Source organism: Chelon labrosus (genome assembly GCF_963514085.1).
Source record: "Chelon labrosus genome assembly, chromosome: 2".
Taxonomy (NCBI): Eukaryota; Metazoa; Chordata; class Actinopteri; order Mugiliformes; family Mugilidae; genus Chelon; species Chelon labrosus.
In genome coordinates this window covers 1548150-1571615 of record NC_140338.1, presented here as the reverse complement: position 1 = coordinate 1571615, position 23466 = coordinate 1548150, and the positions used below count along the sequence as shown (strand labels likewise).

General features: G+C 43.1%; 3 protein-coding genes across 3 annotated transcripts; all 3 read right to left on the bottom strand.

The window, feature by feature from the left end:
* Positions 1-497: 497 nt before the first annotated feature.
* LOC311506027 (B-cell receptor CD22-like) lies at positions 498-3860 on the bottom strand (the record flags this gene model as incomplete). The annotated part of the gene is made up of 8 exons (XM_084569891.1): positions 498-582; positions 673-760; positions 1045-1305; positions 1619-1879; positions 2225-2485; positions 2881-3141; positions 3400-3660; positions 3812-3860. The coding sequence occupies 8 exons, from the start codon at positions 3858-3860 to the stop codon at positions 498-500; spliced, it is 1527 nt and encodes a 508-aa protein (XP_084426017.1).
* Positions 3861-4020: 160 nt separating this feature from the next.
* On the bottom strand, positions 4021-12142 carry LOC311505977 (B-cell receptor CD22-like; the record flags this gene model as incomplete). Its single annotated transcript, XM_084569826.1, has 9 exons — positions 4021-4384; positions 4643-4903; positions 5527-5787; positions 6168-6428; positions 6688-6948; positions 7327-7587; positions 7845-8094; positions 11146-11732; positions 11956-12142. 9 exons carry the CDS (start codon positions 12140-12142, stop codon positions 4056-4058), a joined length of 2658 nt encoding a protein of 885 aa, XP_084425952.1. The 3' UTR covers positions 4021-4055.
* Positions 12143-17755: 5613 nt separating this feature from the next.
* LOC311505931 (B-cell receptor CD22-like) lies at positions 17756-23234 on the bottom strand (the record flags this gene model as incomplete). Its single annotated transcript, XM_084569758.1, has 7 exons — positions 17756-18210; positions 18675-18960; positions 19270-19511; positions 20619-20704; positions 20841-20879; positions 21986-22199; positions 23222-23234. The coding sequence occupies 7 exons, from the start codon at positions 23232-23234 to the stop codon at positions 17756-17758; spliced, it is 1335 nt and encodes a 444-aa protein (XP_084425884.1).
* Positions 23235-23466: the final 232 nt, after the last annotated feature.

The window sequence follows — 23466 nt, the reverse complement described above, 5'->3', positions numbered from 1 at the left end:
AAGGGTGGTGCCCCAAGGTGATCGAGCAATTAAGATCCAATTATTTAGTAATAAATAATTATTTTTCATAATTATTAATTATGTATGATAGCCAAACCCCAATATTTAGTGCCTTAGTAGACAGGCCCAACAGTACTGTCTGTGGTTTGGCTGCATCTGTTAAAATAAGACATCTGACATTTGAGATATTTCTCAGTACTCTAACTCTTCACTTGTTGTAACACTGACCTACATTTATTTATTTTAAAATCAGGACTTGACATTAACTCTTTGTATTAACATTGATTCAAATATGTTTACACTGCCAAAATGACTTCCTGGATTTGTTCTGTGGTACAGTTCACATCTACAGTTCAGTATATGGTTAATAATCAGGAAATGGTTGAAGGCAAATAAACATTTTTTACAAAGAATAACACTGCTAAAATACATACAATGATGTTAAACTCATTAAACAAAGGAAAAAGATTTAAACGTGATTATAAAGTAAGTTCTGTTCACATGCTCTGATCTCTCTCTCTCACCTCTATAGCCTCCACAGGTTCATTTGGTTCAGTCACACAGCTGAAGGGTTTCTTCTTCCTGGATGGAAACCAAGAAATAAGATGATGAATAAATACAAATTTAAAAGTAAAATGTCTGAATAGTAAAGTAAAAACTAAACAGATTTACCTCATACACAGAATCAAAAGAAGCAGAGGAATCAGCATCAGCACCACCAAAGTTAACCTGATGACATTCAGTTTTACTGCCGATTTTCCTACAAATGGACAAACACTGATATGAGGTCTTTGTGTCTCACTAACAGGGTTGGTTGTTTAGGTCTATCTGCAGGATGATATAGTTAGTGAATCAGTCTGTCAGTGTGATCATCTTCTGACATGATGGAGGGTCGTCCTGACTGAGAATGACTGCAGAAGAAAAAGAACTGTCTAAAAAATCCTGACAGGACATGTTAGTGTTTTAGAATCACTGCTGGTTTTCTCTGTAGTGACTTGCTGATAATCTCTGGTGCAGTAAACTGATATTTGAATCTTTCTTTACCTGCTACACCAATCAGATGTAAGGTGGAGTTATGACGTCCTCTTCTGTTCTGGGCTTCACAGTAATAACTCCCACTGTGTTCAGGTCTGCTGTCAGTAATGTTGAAGATCTGTCCTGAAGCTTTTGGTGAGTCTTCATTCTCCTTGTACCAGGTGTAGTTAGCTGCTGGGTTAGCATCACTGCTACAGGTCAGAGTCACTGAACTACCCTCCACTATCTTTGTTGAAGGACTCACTGATACAGAGGGAAGCTTTGGGGGATCTGGAGGACAATATGTGTTAGCATGTAGAAAATATAGGGACTCATGTTAGTTGGTAAATGGTATTTTTAAAGCTCCTATGTGTAAAAAACTGAGGTTATTTTAGCATAAAGTGACTGTTGGCAGAGTTTCTTGATAACGTCACTAAATTAAAAGTCAGTGTCTCACTCATCTGGGCTTTAACCAATGATCACATGAGTAGAGACTCATTGTTGCCAAGAAAATAAATCACTGCCCCATTACTGTTGTTTATCAACATCTAAACAACCCTAACCCTAACCATAAATGATTCATATTCAAATGATTTGTACTTACACTGGACATCTAAATAGAGAATTGAAGAGGTGATCTGTCCATACTGGTTCTCAGACTTGCAGTAGTAGATCCCTCTGTCCTCAGAGCTGATGGAGGTGAAATGATAAACTCCTTCTGATCCATTAATCAGTGTTTGGTTCTCCTTGTACCAGGTGTAGTTAGCTGCTGGGTTAGCATCACTGCTACAGATCAGAGTCACTGAACTACCCTCCACTATCTCATCAGAGGAACTCACTGAAACAGAGGGATGCTTTGGACGATCTGGACATCAAATTGGGAGATTTGTATCATTAGTATCATCAGGATATGGACAAACTTCCAATTAACCAATTAGGTAAACAACATCTTCTCTGCATGCACACAAACAACACACAGTTAATTGGAAATATGGGATAGTATATTTGGCAGGATCAACTTGCTGCAAGTCTTTTGACCAGTCTGATCCCAGCCACTATCTTTGAAGGAATTTGCTCTGTACAGCAGTTGAGGGATAAATATGATCTATGATGTGTGAAAATTTGTTTATAATAAATCTGAACCTACTGAGTGCTGAGAAAAAAAATATGTAATTATTTGCTCCAACATTTGCTATTGTTTTGTACTTACACTGGATGTCTATGAATAGAAGTGAAGAGGTGATTTGTCCATACTGGTTCTTAGACTTGCAGTAGTAGATCCCTCTGTCCTCAGAGCTGATGGAGGTGAAATGATAAACTCCTTCTGATCCATTAATCAGTGTTTGGTTCTCCTTGTACCAGGCGTAGTTAGCTGCTGGGTTAGCATCACTGCTACAGGTCAGAGTCACTGAATTACCCTCCACTATCTCACCAGAGGAACTCAGTGACACATAGGGAAGCTTTGGAGGATCTGGACATCAAATTAGGAGATTTGTATCATTAGTATAATGCAAGATATGGACAAACTTCCAATTTACCAGTTGAGTACACAACATCTTCTCTGCATGCACACAAACAAACCACAGTTAAATGTAACACCTAAAGTGATTTTTTGGGATAGTATTTTTGGCAGGATCAACCTGCTGCAAGTCTTTTGACCAGCCTGATCCCAGTCACAGACTTTCCAGCAGTTTGCTCTGCACAGCAGTTTAGGGATTAATTAGATCTTTGTTATGGAGAACCTTTGAGAACTTTCTGTATAAGTGTGAAAATTTCTTTAAAAAGTGAAAATCTGAACATACTGACTGAATAGAAAAAATATGATTTAATTATTTGCGCCAACATTTTCTATTGTTTTGTACTTACACTGGACGTCTATGAATAGAGTTGAAGAGGTGATCTGTCCATACTGGTTTTCAGACTTACAGTAGTAGATCCCTCTGTCCTCAGAGCTGATGGAGGTGAAATGATAAATACCTTCTGATCCATTAATCAGTGTTTGGTTCTCCTTGTACCAGGTGTAGTTAGCTGCTGGATTAGCATCACTGCTACAGGTCAGAGTCACTGAACTACCCTCCACTATCTCACCAGAGGAATTCACTGATACAGAGGGAAGCTTTGGAGCATCTAGAAGATAATATGTGTAACTCAATACCAGCAAGCAAAAAATATCAGGAATCACGATGTCAAAATGTATAGAGATCACTTAATAATAGAAAGAATGGGCTATGTGTGTCAGCCCCAGTACAGGGTGAATAAAAATTAGTTCTTGTTCAAATCTTCCTAAAGCAATTCTTTCTTTGATTTCAAAGGAAGAAAGTTCCATTTTATTTCAAAATACCACACACTGTCATCCTAAAACAGTAACCCATGTTTTGTACTTACACTGGACGTCTATGAATACAGGTGTAGAGGTGATCTGTCCATACTGGTTCTCAGACTTGCAGTAGTAAATCCTTCTTTCTACAGAGCTGATGGAGGTGAGATGATAAACTCCTTCTGATCCATTAATCAGTGTTTGGTTCTCCTTGTACCAGGTATAGTTAGCTGCTGGGTTAGCATCACTGCTACAGATCAGAGTCACTGAACTACCCTCCACTATCTCACCAGATGGACTCACTGATACAGAGGGAAGCTTTGGAGGATCTGGACATCAGATTAAGAGAAATGCATCTTTACTGCAGTGTATGGGAAGACATGGTTATGGCAACTTACAGGTACACAAACACTTCTCTGTATTTCTGTGGAGATTTAAAGAAGATGCTCTGGGAGATAAATATTTTAATATCAAACTAACCTCCCCTAAGTCCAACATTCAGAGAATACCCCGAAAGCCATTCAATCATTGTTATGTAGTGCAACAGCTCAAATAACTTGCTCATCTTGCTGCAAGTCTTTTGACCAGTCTGATCCCAGCCACAAGCTTTCCAGCAATTTGCTGTGTACAGCAGTTTAGGGATTAATCTGATCTTTGTACAGGAGAACTTTTGAGTACTTTCTGTATAAGTGTGAAAATTTCTTTAAAAAGTAAAAATCTGAACCTATTGACTGCGTAGAAAAAATATGATTTTATTATTTGCTCCAACATTTGCTATTGTTTTGTACTTACACTGGACATCTATGAATAGAGCTGAAGATGTGATTTGTCCATACTGGTTCTCAGACTTGCAGTAGTAGATCCCTCTGTCCTCAGAGCTGATGGAGGTGAAATGATAAACTCCTTCTAATCCATTAATCAGTGTTTGGTTCTCCTTGTACCAGGTGTAGTTAGTTGCTGGGTTAGCATCACTGCTACAGGTCAGAGTCACTGAATTACCCTCCACTATCTCACCAGAGGGACTCACTGACACAGAGGGAAGCTTTGGAGAATCTAGAAGACAATATATGTAACTCAATATCAGCAAGCAAAAAATATCAGGAATCACATGTCAAAATGTACAGAGATCACTTAATAATAGAAAATATTGGGCTATGTGTGTCAGCCCCAGTACAGGGTGAATGGAAAGTAGTTGTATTCAAATCGTTCCTAAAGCAATTCTTTCTATTATTTCAAAGGAAGAAAGTTCCATTTTATTTCAAAATACCACACACTGTCATCCTAAAACAGAAACCCATGTTTTGTACTTACACTGGACGTCTATGAATACAGGTGTAGAGGTGATCTGTCCATACTGGTTCTCAGACTTGCAGTAGTAGATCCCTCTGTCCTCAGAGCTGATGGAGGTGAAATGATAAACTCCTTCTGATCCATTAATCAGTGTTTGGTTCTCCTTGTACCAGGTGTAGTTAGCTGCTGGGTTAGCATCACTGCTACAGATCAGAGTCACTGAACTGCCCTCCACTATTTCACCAGATGGACTCACTGATACAGAGGGAAGCTTTGGAGGATCTGGACATCAAATTAAGAGAAATGCATCCTTACCATGCATCCTTACATGCAGTGTATGGGAAGACATGGTTATGGCGACTTACAGGTAAACAAACACTTCTCTGTATTTCTGTGGAGATTTAAAGAAGATGCTCTGGGAGATAAATATTTTAATTTCAAACTAACCTCTCCTAAGTCCAACATTCAAAGAATACCCCGAAAGCCATTCAGTCATTGTTATTTAGTGCAACAGCTCAAATAACTTGCTCATCTTGCTGCAAGTCTTTTGACCAGTCTGATCCCACCCACAAGCTTTCCAGCAATTTGCTGTGTACAGCAGTTTAGGGATTAATCTGGTCTTTGTACTGGAGTACTTTTGAGAACTTTCTGTCTAAGTGTGAAAATTTCTTTAAAAAAAAAAAAAATATCTGTACCTACTGACTGCTGAAAAAAATGCAATGTAATCCATCCAGCTATCCTGGGACTGCAGGTGGAAATTAGCCATTTGCTAAATCTGCTAAATCTTGCTATATCTGGTACAGTGTATCGTCTCCCCTGTGATTAATGCATTTTGTACATGGTCCCTGTAAGAAATAAACTAAACTAATGATTTGCTCTAACATTTGCTATTGTTTTATACTTACATTGGACGTCTATGAATACAGGTGTAGAGGTGATCTGTCCATAGTGGTTCTCAGACTTGCAGTAGTAGATCCCTCTGTCCTCAGAGCTGATGGAGGTGAAATGATAAACTCCTTCTGATCCATTAATCAATGTTTGGTTCTCCTTGTACCAGGTGTAGTTAGCTGCTGGGTTCGCGTCACTGTTACAGGTCAGAGTCACTGAACTACCCTCCACTATCTCACCAGAGGAACTCACTGATATAGAGGGAAGCTTTGGAGGATCTGGACATCAAATTGGGAGATTTGTATCATTAGCATCATCAGGATATGGACAAACTTCTGATTTAACAATTAGGTAAACAACATCTACTCTGCATGCACACAAACAACACACAGTTAAATGGAAATATGGGATAGTATATTTGGCAGGATCAACTTGCTGCAAGTCTTTTGACCAACCTGATCCCAGCCACTATCTTTGAAGGGATTTGCTCTGTACAGCAGTTGAGGGATTGATCTTACCTTTTTACTGGAGAAATTTTGAGAACTGTCAGTATAAATGTGAAAGTTTCTTTATAATAAATCCGAACCTACTGACTGCTGAAAAAGAATATGGTGTAAAAAATTATTTGCTCCAACATTTGCTATTGTTTTGTACTTACACTGGACGTCTATGAATAGAGGTATAGAGGTGATTTGTCCATACTGGTTCTCAGGTTTGCAGTAGTAGATCCCTCTGTCCTCAGAGCTGATGGAGGTGAAATGATAAACTCCTTCTGATCCATTAATCAATGTTTTGTTCTCCTTGTACCAGATGTAGCTAGCTGCTGGGTTAGCATCACTGCTACAGGTCAGAGTCACTGAACTACCCTCCACTATCTCACCAGATGGACTCAGTGATACAGAGGGAAGCTTTGGAGCATCTAGAAGACAATATGTGTGATTCAATTTCAGCAAGTAAAAAATATCAGGAATCACAATGTCAAAATGTGTAGAGATCACTTAATAATAGAAAGAATGGGCTATGTGTGTCGGCCCCAGTTTAACGTGAATAAAAATCAGTTCTTATTCAAATTGTTCCTAAAGCAATTCTTTGTTTGATTTCAAAGGATAAAAGTTCCTTTTAATTTCAAAATACCACCCATTGTCATCCTAAAACAGTAACCCATGTTTTGTACTTACGCTGCACATCTATGAATAGAAGTGAAGAGGTGATTTGTCCATACTGGTTCTCAGACTTGCAGTAGTAGATCCCTCTGTCCTCAGAGCTGATGGAGGTGAAATGATAAACTCCTTCTGATCCATTAATCAGTGTTTGGTTCTCCTTGTACCAGGTGTAGTTAGCTGCTGGGTTAGCATCACTGCTACAGGTCAGAGTCACTGAACTACCCTCTACTATCTCACCAGATGAACTCACTGATACAGAGGGAAGCTTTGGAGGATCTGGACATCAAATTAGGAGATTTGTATCATTAGTTCCATCAGGATATGGACAAACTTCCAATTTAACAATTAGGTAAACAACATCTTCTCTGCATGCACACAAACAACCCACAATTAAATGGAAATATGGGACAGTTTATTTGGCAGGATCAACTTGCTGCAAGTCTTTTGACCAACCTGATCCCAGCCACTACCTTTGAAGGAATTTGCTCTGTACAGCAGTTTAGAGATTGGTCTGACCTTTTTACTGGAGAACTTTTGAGATCTGTCAGTTTAACTGTGAAAGTTTCTTTATAATAAATCCAAACTTACTGACTGCTGAAAAAAAAAATATGATGTAATTATTTGCTCCAACATTTGCTATTGTTTTGTACTTACACTGGACATCTATGTAAAGAGTTGAAGATGTGATTTGTCCATACTGGTTCTCAGACTTGCAGTAGTAGATCCCTCTGTCCTCAGAGCTGATGGAGTTGAAATGATAAACTCCTTCTGATCCATTAATCAGTGTTTGGTTCTCCTTGTTCCAGGTGTAGTTAGCTGCTGGGTTAGCATCACTGCTACAGGTCAGAGTCACTGAATTACCCTCCACTATCTCACCAGAGGAACTCACTGATATAGAGGGAGGCTTTGGAGCATCTAGAAGACAATATGTGTGATTCAATTTCAGCAAGTAAAAAATATCAGGAATCACATGTCAAAATGTACAGAGATCACTTAATAATAGAAAGAATGGGCTATGTGTGTCGGCCCCAGTTCAGCATGAATAAAAATGAGTTTTTATTCAAATCTTCCTAAAGTAATTCTTTGTTTGATTTCAAAGGATAAAAGTTCCTTTTAATTTCAAAATACCACCCATTGTCATCCTAAAACAGTAACCCATGTTTTGTACTTACACTGGACATCTATGAATAGAGGTGAAGAGGTGATCTGTCCATACTGGTTCTCAGACTTGCAGTAGTAGATCCCTCTGTCCTCAGAGCTGATGGAGGTGAAATGATAAACTCCTTCTGATCCATTAATCAGTATTTGGTTCTCCTTGTACCAGGTGTAGTTAGCTGCTGGATTAGCATCACTGCTACAGGTCAGAGTCACTGAACTACCCTCCACTATCTCACCAGAGGGACTCACTGATACAGAGGGAAGCTTTGGAGGATCTGGAGATCAAATTGCGGGATTTCTATCATTAGTACCATGCAGGACATTGACAAACTTCCAATTTACCAATTAAGTACACAACATCTTCTCTGCGTGCACACACAACAAAAAACAAAAAAACAAAAAACAAAACACAGTTAAATTCAACACATACAGTGATTTTTTTGGGATATTATATTTGGCATGATCAATTCGCTGCACGTTCGCTTGACGAATCTTTATTTAAAAAATAAACATCTGAACCTACTGACTACTAGGGGTGTAACAGTACATGTATTCGTCTCGCGGTGTACGGGCGTCAGGGTTCGGTGCATGCAGTCATATGGCAAATACATCTGAGTGAGTACCCCATAAAAAAAAAAAAAAAAAAGAAAAAGTCGAGTCCTCACTTCAATCCCGGTGACAGTAATGAGTGTAAAAGCTGCCAGCAAACGTCATTAGCCTACAGAAGACGAAAAACAGACAAAGAAGAAAAATAATGGACGGTGTGGAGCATAGATGTACTAAGAGCATTGTGGAGTTGGAAGAGCCACCGGCTTCATTTAAATCACCAGCGAGTGGTGGACCGGACAAAGACTGTCTGCAGACAATGGTACGTTGCTGGAAACACATCAAACATGCTAACGCACATAAGACGGCATCACCCCATATGTCTATTTTAGGGGTCCATGCAACGAAGTTGCAGGATCCATATTGATTTTGTTGCGATTTTTAGGGATCCATGCAGCAAAGTTTTTTTGTGATTTTAATTCTTCTTCCGTTCCTTCTGCTTAGCTAAGTCCACGGCCCACTTCTATCGGGCGGACATGAGCCCTCCGGCCATTCTGCTCTCCTCAACTCCTCAACTCTATCTTCCCACGGGACAGTAAGTTCTATGGAATAGACTACTTTCTCTGGCTCAGACCACAACAGCAGATCTGGCTGTAGTCGGTGTGCTAGCTATCTCGGTTGGAAAAAGCAGCTGTTCGTTTAAGTCCATCCTCATCTCCCAGGCTCCTCCTACTCTTAGCTGTCCCGTGTTATGCCTGATGCCTGCTAGCCTGCTGTACTGCCTCTTTTGGGTTTCACTTCCTCCCTGTTTTAACCGTGGGCACTGCACTCCTAACCACTGGATCCTTCGACTAAGTGAGAGTCAATTCCAGTCTAACCTTAGCACACTTAAACTCCTCTGTTAGGCTGGTAACTAGGAGCTCTGATAGATGAATTAAGATAAGATAAGATAAGAAGATAAGAAAAACCTTTATTCGTCCCACAATGGGGAAATTGCAGTTTGCAACAGCATGCAGAAATTATATAATGATAGATATATAATAATAGATATATTGCACATATTAGGAGTGCTCGTTGTGGATCCTAACAGCAGCAGGAAGGAAAGACCTTCTGTATCTTTCCTTCACACATCGAGGGTGAAGAAGTCTGTCACTGAAGCTGCTCCTCAGTCCTGTCAGGTCACCGTGCAGGGGGTGGGACTCATTGTCCAGCATGGAGGACAGTTTAGCCAGAACTCTCCTGTCACCCACCTCCCTCACTGAGTCCAAGGGGCAGCCCAGGAATGAGCTGGACTTCCTGATGATCTTATCCAGCTTCTTCCTCTCCCTCTCTGTGATGCCACTGCTCCAGCAGACCACTTCATACAAGATGGCTGATGCCACTACAGAGTCATAGAAGATCTTCAGGAGTGCCCCTTTCACTCCAAAAGACCTTAGTCTCCTCAGAAGGTAGAGCCTGCTCTGTCCCTTCCTATAGAGTGCATCAGTGTGGTGAGACCAGTCCAATTTGGTGTTGAGGTGAACACCCAGGTACTTATAAGAGTCCACTTGCTCAATGTCCATTCCCTGGATGTTCACTGGTGAGGGGAGGGCAGAACGGCGTCTACGAAAATCCACCACCATCTCCTTGGTTTTCCCCGCGTTGATAAGGAGGTGGTTTCGCTGACACCAGTCTACAAAGTTCCCCGTCAGTCCTCTGTACTCTGCGTCATCATCATCCCTGATGAGGCCTACCATCACAGAGTCATCAGAGAACTTCAGCAGTACACAGCTGTCAGTGTTGTGTCTGAAGTCTGCTGTGTAGAGGGTGAAAAGAAAGGGGGACAGGACAGTCCCCTGAGGGGCACCCGTGCTGCTGGTGAGCAGGTCAGACACACAGTTCCTGCTTCTTACAAACTGTGGTCGGTCTGTGAGGTAGTCCAAGATCCATGTGGACAGCTGGTGGTCCACACCCATCCTCTCCAGTTTGTCCCTCAGAATCACCGGCTGGATGGTGTTGAACGCACTGGAGAAATCAAAAAAGGTGATTCTCACAGTGCTGCCGGGCTTTTCCAGGTGAGAGAGAGCTCGATGTAGCAGGAAGATAACGGCGTCCTCCACTCCAACATTAGGACGGTAGGCAAACTGTAGTGGGTCCATGGAGGGGCCCACCTCAGAGCGGAGATGTCCCAGTATCGGTCTCTCCAGTGTCTTCATCAGGTGGGATGTTAGAGCCACCGGTCTGTAGCTGCTGAAGTCTTTAGGGTGTGATGTTTTGGGGACCGGTACCACGCACGAGGTCTTCCAAATCTGTGGTACCACTCTCAGCTCAAGGCTCAGGTTGAAGACGTGCTCCATAACTCCACACAGTTCATCTGCACAGGACTTTAAGGAGCCTGGAGCTGATACCATCCGGTCCAGCTGCTTTCCTCACTTTTATCTTCCTGAGCTCTTTTCTCACCTGGTCTACTGTGAAGGACAAGGGTGGGGGATGAGTGACTCCATCTTGGTGAAACGATGTGATTTCATGGTCTGGTGAGCCAAAGGTGTGAGAGGCTGAGTGAGGAGGGCATAAACCAGGTGACAGCAAGTGAGGGACCAGCTACATAGGAGGAGGAGTGGGTGCTTGATCAAACCTACTGAAATGTAGATTTAGGTCGTTGACCCACTGTCGATCCCCCTCAACCTGTGCATGGGGTGTTTTGTAGCCCAAAATGGTTTCCAGGCTTCTCCACACCCCTCTGATGTTCTTCCTCTGCAGCTGCTCCTCCATCTTCCTCCTGTAGCTGGCCTTTCCCTCCCTGATCTTCTTTCTCGGCTCCTTCTGCACAGTCCTCAGCTCCTCCTTATTCCCTGATTTGAAGGATCTCTTCTTCTCCTTCAGCAGAGCTTTAATATCAGGGTTAATCCACGGCTTGTTATTTGAGAAGCACCGTACCACACTGGAGGGAACGGTGTTCTCAAAGCAGAAGTTTATATATTCTGTTATGCAGTCTATAATAGCATTGATGTCCTTCCCATGTGGATCACAGAGTTCTGTCCACACAGTGGTGTTGAAGCAGTCCCTGAGAGCTGCCTCACTCTCCGCAGTCCACCTCTTCACCATGCGTGGGACCACAGGCTGCCTGTGTACAGTAGGCTTATACACAGGCTGCAGGTGCACAATGTTGTGGTCAGCTCTTCCTAGGGGAGGTAGGGGGGATGCAGAATATGCCTCGTTGATGTTTGCATAAAACAAGTCCAGTGTCTTATTGTCTCTTGTGGGGCAGGTGACATACTGAGTGAATGTGGGCAGAACCGATGAGGGAGAAACATGATTGAAGTCCCCAGAGATGAGGAAGAGGGCCTGTGGGTGCTGTGTCTGCAGCTTGTTGGTAACTGAGAGCAGAGCATTAGAAGCTGTGTCGGTCTTAGCAGATGGGGGGGATGTACACCGCTATCACAATAGCATGTGAAAACTCCCGTGGCAGATAGTATGGCCTCATGCTAACTGCTAACAATTCAATGTCCTTACTACACAGTTGTGCTTTAACCGTGCAGTGTGTAGATTTACACCATCTCTCGTTCACAAACACGGCCAGGCCTCCTCCTTTCCCCTTACCACTGTCAGCTGTTCTGTCTGCCCGCAGAAGATGAAAATTGTCCAGCATAACAGTGGCGTCCGGGATGCTCGGTGTAAGCCAGGTCTCCATGAAAAGAAGGACGCTGCTCTCTCTGTACTCCCGTTGGTATCGTGATAGCGCGGCCAGTTCGAACATCTTATTTGGCAGCGATCTCACGTTGCCCATGGTAACGGAGGGGAGAACAGGTCTGAATCGTCTCTTCTTTTCTCGATGTAGTTTTCCTGCTCGACATCCACAGCGGGTCTTACGAAGCATCTCCGTGGGGATCTCATCATCTCCTTTCTAACTTTTCCACCTTTGAAAGGGCAACCTCATACACTGTCAGCGGCCACATAAGCCTGGGCAGTAAACCAAATTGCAAGCACCATAACTTTAACTTCCCTGGTAGCCCTGACCGCTCTATGCTTGAAATGCCTTGAATCATTTCCTGCCTCAACCCTTCAAACTGCGCCTTATCACTGAGACTTGCATCATACCATCTTCCCAAACTCTTCACTGGCTTTTCTTGCACTGTGGACACCACCTCATCATTTATAACAAACTTCTTATCTACTACCTTTCCTTTAACAATTGAAATACCCCTAGATTTTACTAGGCTTCACTTTCATCCTAGCCCACTGCAGGTTGCTGTTTAACTTATCCAGCAAACTGCTGGTACAAAGAGCAGTTGACGTTGTAGTCGTCATGTCATCCATGTAGGCCCTAATTGGGGGGAGGCGAAGCCCTCCCTGCAGCCTTTCTCCACCTACCACCCATTTGGAAGCCATAATAATGACCTCCATTGCCATTGTAAAGGCTAGTGGAGAGATTGTACACCCTGCCACGATGCCTACCTCCAGCTGCTGCCATGCTGTAGTGTACTCTGCTGTGGTAAAGCAGAGTTGTATGTCTAAAAAGTCAGGTTTGACAAAGCTTTTTGAACTACCTGGGACTCTAAAGAAATTGAATGCTTCCCACAACAGACTATTTGGTACTGACCCAAACACATTAGCCAGGTCTAAGAATACAACATGCAGGTCTCTCTTCTCTTGCTTTGCTAACTGAATTTGGTGCCAAACCATACTGGTGTACTCTAAGCATCCAGAGAAGCCGGGGATCCCAGCCTTTTGCACCGACGTATCAATTAGTCTGTTTATATCTTACTAACCACCACAGTAAACTGTTTGATCCGTGGATGATTGCTTACAAGCCCACCAAGTTTCGTGCAATACGGTCTATAGGGGGTGCTACTGGTGACTTATGCCTCTGCGTCCTGCTCGGGGAAGACTTGGTTGGTGGACAAGGCATGGTTCCCTGTATGATCATTTGCGATCATCTAGTTATTTAGGGGTCCATGCAAATGAAGCTGCAGGATCCCTATTGATTTTGTTGCAATTTTTATTCTTCAGAATCAGAATCAGAATCAGAAAAGACTTTATTGCCAAGCATGTTTGTACATACAAGGAATTTGCTTTGGTGTTGTTGCACTCATTATGCGTAAACAAATGAAATAAAATAAAATAAAATACAGAAACTTGGCTCTCAAATATACAAAAATACAAAAAATATATACACAGTATACACTACCGGTCAAAAGTTATAGAACACCCTAATTTTTCCAGTTATTTATTGCAATTCAAGTTGTGCAAGTCCAATGAATAGCTTGAAATGGTACTCTGACAGGAAGAGGTCTGGCACACCCAAAGCAACAACTGAATCAGAAGACAAGTTTCTGAGAGTTAACAGCTTGCGTGATAGGCAGCTCACAGGACAACAGCTTCAAGCACAGCTTAATAGTGGTCGTAGTAAGCAAGTCTCAGTTCCAACTGTGAAGAGAAGACTTCGAGCTGCAGGTTTGACAGGACGAGTTGCAGCAAGAAAGCCATTGCTAAGATGTCAGATTAAGACAAAGAGGCTCGCCTGGGCCATGAAACAATGTCATTGGACTACTGAAGAATGGAAGAAGGTATTATGATGAATCAAAATTTCAAATCTTCAGTTCATCACGCAGGATCTTTGTACGCTGTCGAGTAGGCGAGAGGGTGGTTCCACAGTGTGTGAAATCAACTCTCAAACATGGAGGAGGAAGTGTGATGATCTGGGGCTGTTTTGCTGGATCCAGGTCGGTGACTTTTACAGAGTGAGAGGCACCCTGAACCAAAACAGCTACCACAGCATTCTGCACAGTGTTGACCGTAGAGCCAAACAGGATGATGGGGAGGAGTGGGGCTGTGTTCTTCCTGTAGTCCACAATCATCTCCACTGCCTTGGAAGCGTTCAGCTCCAGGTTGTGGCGGCTGCACCAAGTCACCAGGCGGTCAATCTCTAGTCTGTAGGTGCTCTCATCTCCACCTGAGATGAGCCCGATGAGGGTGGTGTCATCCGCAAACTTCAGGAGCTTGACAGACTCGTGACTGGAGGTGCAGCTGTTGGTGTACAGGGAGAAGAGCAGAGGAGAAAGGAGACAGCCTTGAGGGGAACCCGTGCTGATGGTACGGGAGTCTGAGATGTGTTTTCCCAGCCTCACATGGGTTTGTGATGTTCTTGAAGCCCTTCCAGACAGAACTTGAGTTGTTGGCAACAAACTGGCTCTGCAGCTTTTCTGAGTACTGTTGTTTAGCTTCCCTCACTGCTTTGCTAAAATTGTACTTTGACTCTTTGAATTTCTCTCTGTCTCCACTCCTGAATGCCTTCTCCTTCTCCAACCTGAGGTGCCTGAGTTTGGCTGTGAACCAGGGTTTGTCATTGTTATAACTCACCCTGGTGCGTGCTGGAATACCGCAGTCCTCACAGAAGCTGATGTATGATGTCACTGCTTCTGTGTACTCATCCAAACTGTTTGTTGCCGCCTTGAAAGTGTCCCAGTCTTATAATATACTTAATATAATATAATATACTTATATATACTTATAATAATGATTTATCATTTTCTGCATAGCTAAAGTGTCTGCCCAGGCCAAACGGCAAGGGCGAAAGGCATCAAACCTGGTAACTTGGTAGAAGTCCTGCCATGTCACTTTGCCACGCCCATTTCCACCTGCCATTTTTGTCCACCATTTTGAAAAAATTGCACCTCAAAGCAAAATCAACTCCTCCTAGACTGTTCATCCAATGCCCACCAAACTTGGCATGTATCATTAATGGACAAAGATAATGAAAAGTTCTCAAAAGAACTTTAGCAGGGTTATTGATTACAAAGTTAAAGGCTACTTAATTTTTATGGCATGCAACAGTACAACTCAAAAGCTAATATTTTTGTGATGTATATTCTTGAACCGTCACCTTATCGTGGTGGAGGAGTTTGAGTGTCCTAATGACCCTAGGAGCTATGCTGTCTGGGGCAATTTGCCCCTGGTAGGGTCTCCCAATGCAGGCTGGTCCAGACAGGCGAGGGGCCAGACAAAGAACGGTTCAGAAGACACTTTATGAAGAAAAAGACCAAGAGTTTGTGTACCTGGCCCGGAGGGTTACCGGGGCCCCACCCTGGAGCCAAGCCGGACCACATGGGAGAAAGCCCGGCCACCAGGCGCTCGCCCACATGGTCTGGCTGGGCCCAGCCCGAACGGGAGACATGGGCTTGCCTCCCTGTACATCCACCGCCCACAGGAGGAGCATGAAGGGTCCGGTGCAGTGTGCTGAACAGCAGTTCAGAGTATCCGCCCTTTTTGGAGGCCCTAGGATGGACGTTGGATGGCACCCCGACTGTGGACTCCATTGTCCTGCTGGGAGACTTCAACGCTCATGTGGGCAATGACAGCGTGACCTGGAGGGGCGTGATTGGGAGGAACGGCCTGCCTGATCTGAACCCGAGCGGTGTTCAGTTATTGGACTTCTGTGCAAGTCGCAGTTTGTCCAAAACTAACACCATGTTCGAACATAAGGTTGTTCATCGGTGCTCTTGGTACCATAACAGCCTAGGTCATAGGTCGATGATTGACTATAGTCATATCATCTGTCAACTCGTCAACTCGCTCACACTGTTCTCAGTGGGTGTGGGAGCTGCTGACGTCAACTGGGGATATCGTTGGAATACTTTGAGGAGCTCCTCAATCCCACCAACACGTATTCCATAGAGGAAACAGAGCTGGAGGGCCTGGGGTTGGATTGTCCAATCTCTGGGGCAGAAGTAGCCGAGGTAGTGAAACAACTCTGCGGCGGCAGAGCTCCGGGAGCGGATGAGATCCACCCTGGGTATCTCAAGGCTCTGGATGTTGCAGGGCTGTCCTGGCTGACACGCCTCTGCAACATTGCGTGGACATCGGAGGCAGTACCTCTGGAGTAGCAGACTAGGGTGGTGGTCACCATCTTTAAAAAAGGGGACCAGAGGATGTTTTCCAACTATAGTGGAATCACACTCCTAAGCCTCCCCGGCAAGGTCTATGCCAGGGTGCTGGTCCGTCGATTGTTGAACCTCAGATCGAGGAGGAACAATGCGGTTTTCGTCCCGGGCGTGGAACCATGGACCAGCTCTTTACCCTCACTAGGGTGCTGGAGGGGAAATGGGAATTTGCTCAACCAGTCCACATGTGTTTTGTGGCATCCCTTGGCGTGGGGGGTGCTCCGGGAGTATGAGGTGGATGGCCCCTTACTAAGGGCCATTCAGTCCATGTACCAAAGGAGTGCGAGTTTGGTCCGTGTAGCTGGTAGTAAGTCGGACCTGTTCCCAGTGAGGGTTGGACTCCGCCAGGGCTGCCCCTTGTCACCAGTTCTGTTCATAATCTTTCTGGACAGAATTTCTAGGTGCAGCCGGGTGGGGGAGGGTGTCTGGTTCGGTGATCGGAGGATCTCGTCCCTGCTTTTTGCGGATGACATTTTCCTCTTAGCTTCATCGAACAACGACATTCAGCTCTTGGGGTGGTTCACAGCCGAGTGTGAAGCAGTTGGGATGAAGTTCAGTTGGAAAAGGTGGATTGGCCACTCCAGGTCGGGGAGGAGGTCCTGCCTCAAGTGGAGGAGTTCAAGTATCTCGGGGTCTTGTTCACGAGTGAGGGTAGGAGGGAGTGGGGGATCGACAGGCAAATCGGAGCGGCATCTGCAGTGATGCGGATGCTTAACCAGTTGGTCGTGGTGAAGAGAGAGCTAAGCCGAAAGGTGAGGCCCTCAATTTGCCGGTCGATCTACTTTCCAATCCTCACCTATGGTCATGAACTTTGGGTAATGACCGAAAGAACAAGATTGCCAATACAAGCGGTCGAAATGAGTTAAAACTTAATCATACTTCAGATCAGCGATAATAATGTGATTCTGTACAAGCACCCCAACTTTTGTGACCCTTGGTCTCTAGGGGGCGCTACAAAGGAAACATTTCAATATCTCAAAAACTGCAATAGCTAACTTCATGAAATTTCGCATACACAATCTGTAACATATTGGGTAGACACCCATCAAGTTGTGTGACATTACGTCTACAGGGGACGCTACATGGGACACAGAAACATTTCATATGACTTTAAGGCCTATAATTTTTGAAGGCAACCATCATTAAAACATGCTTGCATACAATCACGGAAAGTTTCGCGAAATTCGGGCTGTAGGGGGCACTACAACAACTACATGTTTATATCTCACAAACCACCACAGTAAACTGCCTGAAATTTGACAACAATAATCTGTGGAGGACTCCTTACAAGCCCACCAAGTTTCGTGCAATGCGGGGTGCTAGTGATGACTTATGCCTCTGTGTCCCACTTGGGGACAACTTCGCCACGGCATGGACCCCTTTATGATCACTTCTGATCATCTAGTTTACTTTTATTTTTTCTTTTATAACAGCAGGTGGTTTTTATTTTATTTTTTTTTTCAGTTAATTTCTGTCTTTTCAAAATAACTGAAAAAAAAAATAGTCTTATATATGTGTGAGTTTTTATTGCTTTTTTCCCGTTGTACCGAACCGTACCGAACCGTGACTTGTGTGTACTGTCTCACCCATACTGACTGCTGAAAAAACACAATGTAATTATTTGCGCCAACATTTGCTATTGTTTTGTACTTACACTGGACATCTAGGAATAGAGGTGGAGAGGTGATCTGTCCATACTGGTTCTCAGACTTGCAGTAGTACATCCCTCTGTCCTCAGAGCCGATGGAGGTGAAATTATAAATTCCTTCTGATCCACTGATCAGTGTTTGGTTCTCCTTGTACCAGGTGTAGTTAGCCGCTGGGTTAGCATCACTGCTACAGTTCAGAGTCACTGAACTACCCTCCACTATCTCACCAGAGGAACTCACTGATACAGAGGGAAGCTTTGGAGGATCTGGACATCAAATTAAGAAATATGCATGATAAGTAGATTGCAGGATATGGATTTTCTTTTATGTGGACCAGACAAGTTTTGGATGAACTTCCAATGTACCAATTAAGTACACAACACATTTTGGAAATTATGTTGACTCTGGTTAGACCAGCTAAACATTTCCTGTAGATACTCTCTGCATGCACACAAAACAAACACATACGGTTATTTTTTTGGGATAGTATATTTGACAGGATCAACTTGCTGCAAGTCTTTTGACCAGTCTGATCCCAGCCACAATCTTTGAAGGAATTTGCTCTGTACAGAAGTTTAGGGATAAATCTGATATTTGTACTGGAGAACTTTTGAGAACTTTCTGTATAAGAGTGAACATTTCTTTAAAAAGTAAAAATCTGAACCTACTGACTGCTGACAAAATATGATGAAATTATTTGCTCCAACATTTGCTATTGTTTTGTACTTACACTGGACGTCTATGAATAGAGTTGAAGACATAATCTGTCCATACTGGTTCTCAGACTTGCAGTAGTAGATCCCTCTGTCCTCAGAGCTGATGGAGGTGAAATTATGAACTCCTTCTGATCCATTAATCAGTGTTTGGTTCTCCTTGTACCAGGTGTAGTTAGCTGCTGGGTTAGCATCACTGCTACAGGTCAGAGTCACTGAACTGCCCTCCACTATCTCACCAGAGGAACTCACTGATAAAAAGGGAACCTTTGGAGGATCTAAAGGACAAAGAATATGCGTTGATTACATTACTGATTCTCAGATAGTTACCACTTTATCATATGCATGTCCATCTTCTAAACTGTGTTCAGTAAAACAAGCACACACTGCCATCTTCAGTTTCATTTGACTGAGCATCACAACAGAGATATCAATAAAATCGCATTTTTTTGTTAGTGATGTTGAAGCAAAGGTAACTACATAACTTTATTGGTATCAAGTCTTGATGGTGTGTATGGATTAAAGACTATTTAAAAGAGGGGCTGGTGATGTTTGGTGGATTTACACTTCAGAGTTTACACTTCACCACTTACATTGGACATCTATGAATACAGGTAAAGACATGTTTTGTCCATATTGGTTCTCTGCCTTGCAGTAGTAGATCCCTCTATCCTCAGAGCTGATGGAGGTGAAATGATAAACTCCTTCTGATCCATTAATCAGTGTTTGGTTCTCCTTGTACCAGGTGTAGTTAGCTGCTGGGTTAGCATCACTGCTACAGTTCAGAGTCACTGAACTGCCCTCCACTATCTCACCAGAGGAACTCACTGATACAGAGGGAAGCTTTGGAGGATCTGGACATCAATTGGGAGATTTGTATAATTAGTGCGGGATATGGACAAACTTCCAATTTACCAGTTAAGTACAGAACATGTTCTCTGTATTCACGCAAAAAAACACAGTTAAATCCAACACATACAGTGATTTTTTGGGATAATATATTTGACAGGATCAACTTGCTGCAAGTCTTTTGACCAATCTGATCCCAGTCACAATCTTTGAAAGAATTTGCTCTGCACAGCAGTTTAGGGATTAATCTCATCTTTGTACTGGAGAACGTTTGAGAACTTTCAGTATAAGTGTGAAAGTTTCTTTAAAGAGTAAAAATCTGAACCTACTGACTGCTTAGAAAAAGATATGATTTAATCATTTGCCCCAACATTTGCTATTGTTTTGTACTTACACTGGACGTCTATGAATACAGGTGAAGAGTATGAGGTTCCGTAACGGTTTTCAGACTTGCAGTAGTAGATCCCTCTGTCCTCAGAGCTGATGGAGGTGAAATGATAAATTCCTTCTGATCCATTAATCAGTGTTTGGTTCTCCTTCTGCCAGGTGTAGTTAGCTGCTGGATTAGCATCACTGCTACATTTCAAATTCACTGAATTACCCTCCAAAATCTCACCAGAGGAATTCATTGATGCAAAGGGAAACTTTGGAGGATCTGGACATCAAATTAAGAAACTTGCATCATTAGTAGAATGCAGGATATGGATTTTCCCTTATGTTGACTCGACAAGTTTTGTACAAACTTCCAATATACCAATTAAGTACACAACACATTTTGAAAATGATGTTAGCTCTGGTTAGACCAGCAAAACTGTTGATATTCTCTGAACGCACAAAACAAACACATACAGTGATTTTTTTTGGGATAGTATATTTGACAGGATCAACTTGCAATAAGTCTTTTGACCAGTCTGATCCCAGCCACAATATTTGAAGGAATTTGTTCAGCACAGAAGTTTGGGGATTAATCTGATCTTTGTACTGGAGAACTTTTGAGAACTTTCTGTTTAAGAGTAAACATTTCTTAAAAAAATAAATATCTGAACCTACTGACTGCTGACAAAATATGATGTCATTATTTGCTCCAACATTTGCTATTGTTTTGTACTTACACTGGACATCTATGAATAGAGTTGAAGACATGATCAGTCCATACTGGTTCTCAGACTTGCAGTAGTAGATCCCTCTGTCCTCAGAGCTGATGGAAGAGAAATTATAAACTCCTTCTGATCCATTAATCAGTGTTTGGTTCTCCTTGTACCAGATGTAGTTAGCTGCTGGGTTAGCATCACTGCTACAGTTCAGAGTCACTGAACTACCTTCCACTATCTCACCAGAGGAACTCACTGATACAGAGGGAAGCTTTGGAGCATCTAAAGGACAACGAATATGCATTTATTACATTACTGATTCTCAGATAGTTACTACTTTATCATATGCATGTCCATCTTCTAAACTGTGTTCGGTAAAGTAAGCACACAGTGCCATCTTCAGTTTTATTTGACAGGCTGAGCATCACAACAGAGACATCAGTAAAATCATGTTTTTTTGTTAGTGATGTTGAAGTAAAGTTAGTGACCTAACTTTATTGGTATAAAGTCTTGAGGGTGTGTCTGGATTAAAGACTAGGTAAAAGAGGGGCTGGTGATGTTTGTGGATTTACACTTCAGAGTTTACACTTACACTCTACTGGATGAAGTCCAACATTTAGGGAATAACCTGAAAGCTACAGATCATTGTCATTTAGTGCAACAGTGGCGGGACACTGGAGACAGTCGAGGTGGCTGATTGTTTACTTGGTTTACCATTTTGTTCTTGACTGAAATATCTCAACAAATTATGGATGAATTGGCATGAACAGGTATTTATTTTCTCAGGTTCCTGAATGATTTCAGCAATATCCCAAATTTTCCTTTGGGGGAAAGTTCTCAAGAGCTACTGAAGGGGTTGCCTTCGTGGTTCCAAGAGGATCCATCCTAATTACTTAGTTGATGCATCAGGTTGACATTTGTTGCCCATTTGTTTCTCAATGGAAAATCTCTAATGATTTGATACATGGCAGTGAATGGTGCACCCATTAATGGTTCCCAAAGGATTAAATGTAATAACTGATCCCTTGACTTTACATGTTTGGTGTATCGCCAGTTCCTGAATGTTAATGATTTTCCCATTTGTTTCAGTCGTACTATGTTCTTATGTACTTATGCTATGAATTAATAAATGCTTCCATGCATTATAACCCTGGTAAGATGACTTGCTAAACATAATTATGTAGGCATGGTCACCTTGAGTTTACTAGCATGCTGATGCCCCTATTTCACTCAAAGCACCATTACAGTACCAATTAAACACATTATATTGAAAATCCATACGTGCCGCTAAAAGGGGGTCTGTTGGTAGCAGCTGTCTTACAAAACCAAATGGTTAATGCTTACACTTTACGTCTATGAACAGAGATGAGGACATTCTTCTTCCATACTGATTCTCTGACTTGCAGTAGTAGGTCCCTCTGTTTTCTGCTGTGATGGAGGTGAAACGATAACTGGCAGATCCCTGCAGGAGTTGCCTGTCCTCCTTGTACCAGGTATATGTTGGTGCTGGGTTAGCATCACCGCTACAGGTCAGAGTCCCTGAATGGCCCTCCACTATCTCGCCAGAGGGGCTCATGGACACAGAGGAAGACTTTGGAGCATCTGGAAGAGAAAGATTAGCTGCACAATGAGAATGTGGGAATGTGGACGCCGGACTATCTCACTGGGAGACCTCAGTATGTCAGGTTGGGGAACTATCGTCTTCAGCATTGGAGCACCACAGGGGACTCCCCTGTCCTAATCACTCTGTACACCTCGGACATCTAGGACAACACAGAGTCATGTGATGTGCAGAAGTTGTCAGATGACACTGTAATTGTTTGGTGTATCAAGGATGGACAGGAGCAGGACAAGAATCTGGTGAACAACATGGTCTAATGGTGCTGAGCCCGCTCCCCATCAATGGGCAGTGTATAGGTGGTTCAGACCTATAAGTACCTGGGTCTACATCACTAAATAAACTAGTCAGCTAACATAGACTCAGTCTACAACAAAGGTCAGAGCCGTCTCTATTTCCTCAGGAGGCTAAGGTGGTTTAATATCTGCTGGAAGCTGCTAGACGTGTTCTACCAGACCATCGCTGCAGGCGTCCTCTTCTATGCTGTGGTGTCCTGGGGAGGCAGCACTAAGAAGAAGGACACCTCACGGCTGGACAAGCTGATCCAGAAGGAGGACTCTGTGGTAGGGACAGAGCTGGAGTCCCTGACATCAGTGGTAGATGGAAGGACCTTGAACAAACTCTGGTCCATCATGAACAATGTCCACCACCCTCTACAAGACACCATAGTCAGACAGAGAAGCTCATTTAGTGACAGGCTACTGTCTCTGTCCTGCTCCATGGACAGGTTGAGGAGGACGTTTGTCCCTCAGGACATACGACTCTTCAGCGCCTCCCTGTGAGGAAACTACTGCAGTGATGAGTGCTTGATCGCAGCCTTTCAATCTATCTGTCTATCTATCTATGTGTGCTGGAGCTGGCAGACATTCACACATTCCCAGTTTTTGTGAAGGGACGTTCAGAACATAACCTCCTGTCACACCCTGGCTAATATGTCACTTTTTTACAAAGCAGTTAGAAACTGGTAAGTGAGTGTAAACTGTCCGGCCTATAAACCATCTCTCACCTCCAACTCCCATTCTCGCAACTCAGACGTCAAGTCAGACTGTAAACACGACAAGAAGAGGAAGTCACGGCCCAGAGGGGCGCAATCTGCTACCCCAGTAACACTACGCCCAGAAGTCATCAGATGATAGCTGATGAGTTTCCGGACTGTGTGTTGTTTTTCCACTCATTTGTTTGTTTGTGAAGACTGTCATCTCACTAGTTATGGATTTATGAGCCAAGTCACTTGCTAGAGAGAGACCTTGG